The sequence below is a fragment of the Morus notabilis genome, unplaced genomic scaffold (genome assembly GCF_000414095.1).
Source record: "Morus notabilis unplaced genomic scaffold, ASM41409v2 Scaffold35, whole genome shotgun sequence".
In the NCBI taxonomy this organism is placed as follows: Eukaryota; Viridiplantae; Streptophyta; class Magnoliopsida; order Rosales; family Moraceae; genus Morus; species Morus notabilis.
The window spans coordinates 526,838-534,864 of record NW_010361505.1 but is presented as its reverse complement, the minus strand read 5'-3'; the positions used below and the strand labels follow the sequence as shown (position 1 = coordinate 534,864).

Sequence of the window (8,027 nt, the reverse complement as noted above, 5' to 3'; positions counted from 1 at the left end):
CCTGGGCAGCCCCGGTACGGCCCCGGTACGGCCCGTGGGCGGCCCCGGTACGGCCCCGGTAGAACCGTCACAAATGTTGGTTCAGCAACATCAACCTATACAGCACTTGTGACTGCTGATAAGTGCACGAATTTGCACTTTTAATGTTCATAATTGTCAAACTATTTTATCAATTTTGTGATTTTAATTTCAAATATTCCTAAATTTAGAGGTTTTAATTTTAATTGGATTTTTTTTATTTTTCAGGTTTTTGAAGAAAACAATTGGATTTGGGCTAGTTTACCAAGCAAAACCCAAAAGTTGAGCCCAAGAAAAGTCCAATTCGGCCCAAAGCCTATCAGCCCATTGTCCAGCCGAGTCGAGCCGAGAAGCCGCGAGCCAACCCAGCCGCCACGTGTCGACCACTGCCGCACCATAGGGCCGTGGGACCCAGCTGTCCCTTCACAAACGCGCGCCTGGCGTGCACCGCCCGCTCCCCTGCGCAAGTCTCCTCCACGCGCGCGTCACCCGGATCTCCTCTCCTCTCCGCGTGGGTCCCGCGTTCCAGCCTCCCTCCAGCCACATCTCGCCACGCGTCCCAGTGGGGCCCAGCTGCTCCCCCACGTACACGCGCTTTGCGCGCACGTTCCCTCCCCGCGCGAGTTCTCCTCCATGCGCGCGTCCAATCTCCCTCCGCGTGGTCCAGCTGTGCACCACATCTCTCCTGCGCGTGAATCACGTTGCGACACGTGTCCCACTCTTAAAAAACGTGATGGTTTTTCTCCCCCGATTAAGCCTTGTAACTTCTTACTTAGGATCCAGTTTTTAGCATTTTAGCATTTTCAAAACTCTATAAATATGGCCATTGTCAAGGTGATTAGGGGTTAATTTTGGAGGAGTCTAAATTCTCACACATTTTCTATTATTTTCTTGTTCTTATTCTCATACTTTCTTTTTAGAATTTTATGGGAATTATGTGCAAGCTAGGCTAGAGTATTTAGGTGAGGCTAGAGATGATCCTATATGTGTAGTGAACTTATTTGGATTTTGATTCTCCAATGGTTTGTAAGTTTTATACATTTGAGTAAATAATTTTCTTTTATTATATTTCTTCAATCAATATATTTTATTGTCAACACTCATATAAATCTAGTCAAGCTCTTTTTATGTGATTGTTGCATTATATTATATATTGATAGGTATTGTTTTATGAGTAGTCTTTTACTGCAATATTTCCAACGGTATATTGTCGCTCTTAGATTTCTCATAAGATAATTTTTCCTAATTCTAAACGTTAGAATTTTATTTACTTGAATACATTTTTAATTCATATGTTCTTCAAATATTTATTTTTCGATTGATTGTTTGGGATGTGAAACTTTCAATTGAGTCAATTTATGAATCAAAATCCAATTAGGTGAACAAAGCATATGGAGGATTCTCAAAGCTTTACCACTTTTTATTATTGAATTTTCTCCATTTTAAATTGTTCAAAAATCATCAAAAACACTCATTCTTTTTCTTTGTTTGATTGCTTACTTTCCTAACGCTTTTTATTTGCTAGGCATTTCTTGTTCAATTTAACACTTCCTCGTGGGATCGACCATTCAAATTGTACTACAATTGACCGCTTGTTTTTGTACACGTTTGGGCGTAATCGGAGAGCTAAAAACATGGCAGAGGAACAAAACCAATTAGACCAGCAACGTACGTTGCGAGATTATTTCAAGCCTGTGGTGAACGAGAACTATTCAGGCATCCAATCTCAACAAGTCAATGCCAACAACTTTGAGCTCAAGCTGGCCCTCTTCAATATGGTCCAACAGAACCAATATGTAGGCTTGCCACACGAGGATCCCAATATCCACTTGGCCACTTTTCTGGAGATTTGTGACATAGTCAAGATTAATGGGGTGAGTTCCGAGATCATCCGTTTGAAACTCTTCCCATTCTTCTTGTGGGACCGAGCTTGGGCATGGCTTCAATCTTTATCATCAGGAAGTCTAGCTGCATGGGAGGACATGGCCTAAAAGTTCCTCATCAAATTCTTCCCGCCCTCCAAGACGTCCCAACTGAGGGCTGAGATCACTCAATTTCAGCAATTTAAGTATGAACAATTATATGAGGCATGGGAACGGTTCAAGGAAATGCTCTAAAAGTGTCCTCAACATGGTATTGAGGATTGGTTCCAAGTGCAACTTTTCTACAATGGGATTACTGGGCAAACTAAGGCCCATATTGATGTAGTGATCGGTGGCAAAATGAGCGGTCCACGGTGAAGAGAGTAGTAGGAATTTATGATGTGGATCAAACGGCGTCTCTCATGGCTCAAATGGCGCTCTTGACTAATCAATCCAAGGTCTTACCGTAGCCAATACAAATGGTAATCAAGAAGCGGTAAAGATGGCACAAGCTTCAAACTCGAGTGATTCATATGATGAGCAATGTCCCTTCGTCAACCATAACTACAACTTTAGGCCCAACAACAACTTACCGGCATACTATCATCCCGGGCTCCGTAACCATGAGAATTTCTCTTGGGCCAACAACTGGAATGTTTTACAACTGACCCTGGAGTCGAGTAAACCAGCAATGGAAAAGCCTTCCTCATCACTTGAAGAGCTTTTTAAGACGTATATTGTGGACTCTAAGGCTCGTCTTGATCAACATGACATACGTCTCAACAACATTGAAACTCATTGCACCAATTTGGGGGGCAGTATGATGGCACTAGAAACACAAGTTGGTCAATTGACTAATGCTATTAAAAGGCAATCACAACGGTCCTTCCCGAGCAACACTAAGAAGAACCCAAAGGAGTGCAAGGCCATCACTTTGAGGAGTGGCAAAGAGCTTGAAGGTCCTAGTGTTCAAAAAGCCATGGTTGATGAGGATCCTACCAAGAGCAATGACAACGGTAAGGATAAGTCAATGGAGGAAAACCTAAAGGCCAAGAAGGAAGCGCTGGTGGTTAGACCAGGTTCAATCACTTTTCTGGATAATCCACCTCGTATCACTCCCCCATTGCCATTCCCTCAACGGTTCCAGAAGAAGGCGCTTGACGAGCAATTTGAGAAATTTCTCAATATCTTCAAGAGGATCCACATCAACATCCCCTTCGTGGACGCTCTCGAGCAAATGCCAAACTATGCCAAATTTATGAAGGTGGTTATGTCCAAGAAGTGCAAACTCGAGGACTATGAGACGGTGAAGCTTACGGAACAATGTAGCGCTATCATAAAGAGACAACTACCGGAGAAATTAAAGGATCCGGGTAGTTTTACCATCTCATGCATCATTGGAGAACTTCACATTGAGAAGGCCTCATGTGATCTTAGGGCTAGCATCAATCTCATGCCCATCTCTATCTTCCAGAAACTCAACCTTGGAGAGATCACGCCGACCACCATCTCACTATAATTGGCAGACCGCTCTCTCACCTACCCTAAAGGTATTATCGAGGATGTCTTGGTTAAAATTGATAAATTCATTTTTCCAGTTGACTTTGTGGTGTTAGACATGGAGGAGGACCAAGAAATTCCTATTATCCTAGGCCGACCTTTTCTTGCTACCGGGAAGGCTTTGATTGATGTCCATGATGGTAACTTGACACTTCGGGTGAATGGCGAAGAGGTAAAGTTCAACATTAGTAACGCCATGAAATTTCTGGAAGAGCGACCAAGTTGTAACCGGGTGGATGTGGTGGCCCCGTGCTTACAGGACTTCTTTCAAACCATTATTTATAAGGACCCTTTGGAGAGATGTCTTTCAACATCGCTCTCTAAAGGGGATCTCGGGGTGGAGTTTGGTGCACGTGAAGTGGATTTGATTGATAGTGTCTATACTCTAGAGGCGCTACTGGAAGAGAAGGTTAATCCGAAGGAAGGGGATGTACTTAAGGTACCTACACTTTATAAAGACTCGAAATTGAAAGCCACCACTAGTGATGGGCTAGTTTTGAAGCAATTGCCTGACCATCTTCGCTATGTATTCTTGGGAGATGACTCCACTAAGCCGGTCATCATATCGGCATCTTTGAGTGAGGAGGATGAACGGAAGTTGATCAACGTGATAAAAAGGTACTTATCCGCTTTTGTTTAGTTAATTTCTAACATTAAGGGTATTAGTTCGGCCATTTGTATGCACAAGATCCTCATGGAGGACTCCTACAAGCCTTCTATTGAACACCAATGGAGACTTAATCCCCCAATGAAGGAGGTTATGAGAGCGGAGGTGTTGATGCTATTAAATGCCGATATTATATATGCTATTTCTGATAGCTCATGGGTGAGTCCGGTGCAAGTGGTGCCAAAGAAGGGTGGCATGACGGTAGTTAAGAATGAAAAAAATGAGCTCATTCCAACTCGCACGATAACGGGGTGGCGAATGTGTATTGATTATAGGAAGCTCAACAAGGCCACCCGGAAAGACCATTTTCCTTTGCCCTTCATTGTTCAAATGCTAGTTCGATTGGCGGGGCACAAGTACTATTGCTTCCTTGATGGCTATTTGGGCTATAACCAAATTGCCATCACCCCGGCAGTCCAGGAGAAGACCACATTCACTTGTCCATATGGTACATTCACCTTTCGTCGAATACCTTTCGGGTTGTGCAATGCACCGGCTACCTTCCAACGGTGCATGATGGCCATCTTTGCCGACATGGTGTAGAATATTATGGAGGTATTTATGGATGACTTCTCAGTCTTTGGTTCATCTTTTGATTCTTGTTTGCACAATCTTGGGATGGTGCTTCAAAGATGCGTCGAGACAAACCTTGTGCTTAATTGGGAGAAGTGTCACTTCATGGTGAAGGAGGGGATTGTCCTTGGTCAATAAGTCTCATTGCTAGGTTTGGAGGTGGATCGAGCCAAGATTGTCATAATTGAGAATTTACCACCATCAACAAATATGAAGGGAATTCAAAGTTTTCTTGGCCATGCGGGATTTTACCGGTGATTCATTAAAGATTTTTCTAAGATCGCCAAGCCACTTTGCAACTTATTGGAAAAAGACGTGGCATTTCTTTTTTATGACTCTTGCCTTACGGCCTTCAATATGCTTAAGGAAAAGCTCATAGCGGCCCACATCCTCATCGTCCCTGATTAGAGTGAACCCTTCGAGATCATGTGCGACGCTAGTGACTATGCTATTGGAGCCGTGCTTGGCCAACAGAAGGAAAAAGTTTTTCGGGCAATCTACTATTCAAGTCGTCCTCTCAATGAGGCCCAAGAGAATTACACAACAACGGAGAAAGAGATGTTGGCGGTGGTCTACTCATGCGACAAGTTCCGGCCTTCCATCATTGGGTCTAAGGTTATTGTATTTACAGACCATGTGGCTATCCGGTACTTGTTCGAGAAGAAAGATGTGAAACCCCGATTGATTAGATGGGTCTTACAGCTACAAGAGTTTGATTTAGAGATCTAGGAAAAGTGAGGCATTGAAAATGTGGTAGCCGACCCTCTATCTCACCTTGAAGGGGTTGTTAAAGAACAAGGAGCTTCTTCCATTCTAGAGTCATTCTTGGATGAGCAATTGTTTGCAGTTGAGGCAAAGCTCCCGTGGTATGCTGATTTTGTCAATTATCTTATGTGTAAAGCTTTGCCACGGGGTTTGACCTCTCAATAAAAAAAGAAGTTCATGCATGATGTGAAGCACTACATTTGGGATGACCCCATTCTTTTCAAATGATGCGCCGATCAAGTCATTCGGAGGTGTGTGCCGGAAAAGAAGATCCCAGATATTTTGTTTCATTGCCATTCATCTCCCATTGGTGGGCACTTTGGAGTTGCATGAACTGCCGCTAAGGTGCTTAAGAGCGGGTTCTATTGGCCTATTTTGCACCGGGATTGTCATGAATTCGTCAAAAAGTGTGACCGGTGCCAACGTGTGGCCAACATATAGAGGTGACATGAGCTACCCCTCACCAATATACTGGAGGTTGAGATATTTGACGTGTGGGGGATCGACTTCATGGGACCATTCCCGCCTTCATTTGGTAATCTCTATATCTTCTTGGCGGTTGACTATGTGACTAAGTGGGTTGAAGCCACCGTAACTCCCACAAATGATGCTCGGGTGGTTGTCAAGTTTATTTGAAAGAACATTTTCTCACGTTTTGGCACACCTAGAGCTATACTTAATGATGAGGGCACTCACTTCGCCAACAAGGTGTTTGATGCGCTCATGGCCAAGTACAGAGTCCAGCACAAGATGGCCCTTTCTTACCATCCTCAATCCAATGGCCAAGTGGAGATTTCCAACTGGGAGATCAAGCTTATCTTGGAGAAGACTGCGCAATCAAATCGGAAGGATTGGTCCAACAAGCTTGACGACGCTTTATGGGCATATAGGACGGCTTTCAAGACACCTATCGGCATGTCTCCGTATCGATTAAGTGAATGGACAACGCCTTAAACACTATTTTAGAGGCGAGGTAGAGAAGATTGTGAATCTCAAGCTCATCGAGGACATTTGAAGCATGAGGTACTATGTCTAGCTAAGGACTTTAAACGTAGCGCTTCGTGGGAGGCAACCCACATACGATTTTTCTTTGATTCTGTGTCAAATGGGTTTCATTGTAAAAGAAAAAAAAGAGGCAAAACAAGAGAGGGGGACAGAACGACAGGCGATATGTAACCCGTCAATAGGCGATATATCGCCTGAAGGATGACAAATTAAAAGAGGCAAAACAGGAGAGGGGGACAAAACGACAGGCGATATGTCGCCTATCAGTAGGCAATATATCGCCTAAAGGATTTTGAAAAAAAAAACATGAATGGAGGTATAATTGGGTTACTCGATCATGGACAACATATCGCCCCTTTTTCTCCATCTCCCTACCTTCATTAAGTTCCACTCTAGAAACAATTCCTGGAATTCCACTACTCAATTTCACAACCTAAAATTGTTTCAGCTACCTAGGCAATGTTTATCTCTCGACCTACCACCGGCCTAAGTTATTCTACCCACTTCTGGATTACTTGAATGTTCCCCTCTTGAGTAATAATCCTCACAATCTAAATTTGCCCAATTCACAATTTCACAAAGCATAGCAATATGTAAATCATAAATTTGGCAGCAACAAATCAAAATAAAACACGAAGGAAACGAAGAACTTTAATTAAATGCACTTTAAAATGTAGAAACAATAATCACAAATAGAGATTCATCTAAACCCTAACAATTAGGATAATTAGCCACACATCATGTGATTCACAATCTCAAAATAATATTCAAAATCTAGAAAAATACAAGAAGAAAGAGAAGAAGAGAACGAAGAACGCTTGGAATTCTTGAAGAACTGCTCCAATTTCACTGGAATCCTCTCCAATTCTGTTTTCTTCCTTAGCAATTTAGTTTTCTTCCTTTTCCTTTAGTTTTCGGTCCCTTTCCTTATATTCCACGCCCAGCACATCCCAAAGAAGCCAATTCTGACTTTCCATAAAAATCTGCGCACCACACTCGGCCAAAGCGCGTAACTCAGGCAACACATTGCCTAGAAACAGGCGACATATCATCTGGTAGCAATGACATATCGCCATAAAGGAAGCGACATTCGCACCTCTCGTTGTTCCTTCATACAGGTTTGCTCGATTTTGCTCATTTTCGCACCACATCACCATCTGTAGGTTCCGTATCCTCATTCTCTGTCTTCTTGATCTAAAATGCCTCAAAACTCATCGATTTCACCCATTCATGCACACTCAAGGGAAAATCATCAAATCTACATAAACACTTGAGGAAAAACACGCCGAAACTAGCTAAAGGAGTAACGAATGAGTGCATAAATTACGCACTCATCAGGCATCGACCAAATGTTCGTCAAAAAATGACTCATAAAGGGCTTGGAAGACCACAAAGAATCAGGGAGGGAGGACGAGTGTTGCCTCAATCTGGGTGTCAGAAACATCAGGGACTAGGAAATTTGAGTCCCTACTCTTCATCGCTAGTAGGTACAGGTGGTCCTTTGGAGGAGGACCCTCTGGGATGTCAAGAATGGGAGCCACTGGTGTTGGAGCCTCCTCCATCACCAACATCCTATC

General features: G+C 43.2%; 1 protein-coding gene and 1 non-coding gene across 2 annotated transcripts; one reads left to right on the top strand and one right to left on the bottom strand.

The window, feature by feature from the left end:
* Positions 1–2,048: 2,048 nt before the first annotated feature.
* Positions 2,049–2,155, bottom strand: LOC112091924. Its single transcript, XR_002902355.1, has one exon. It is a non-coding gene; the product is annotated as a small nucleolar RNA R71 (small nucleolar RNA).
* A 227-nt stretch (positions 2,156–2,382) lies between these two features.
* On the top strand, positions 2,383–3,399 carry LOC112091902. The gene has a single exon (XM_024166641.1). It carries the CDS (start codon positions 2,383–2,385, stop codon positions 3,397–3,399), a length of 1,017 nt encoding a protein of 338 aa, XP_024022409.1.
* Positions 3,400–8,027: the final 4,628 nt, after the last annotated feature.

Bases quoted from the DNA above. Each gene is read 5' to 3' on its own strand.
- LOC112091902 (XM_024166641.1), top strand. From the start codon at position 2,383: ATGGCACAAGCTTCAAACTCGAGTGATTCATATGATGAGCAATGTCCC.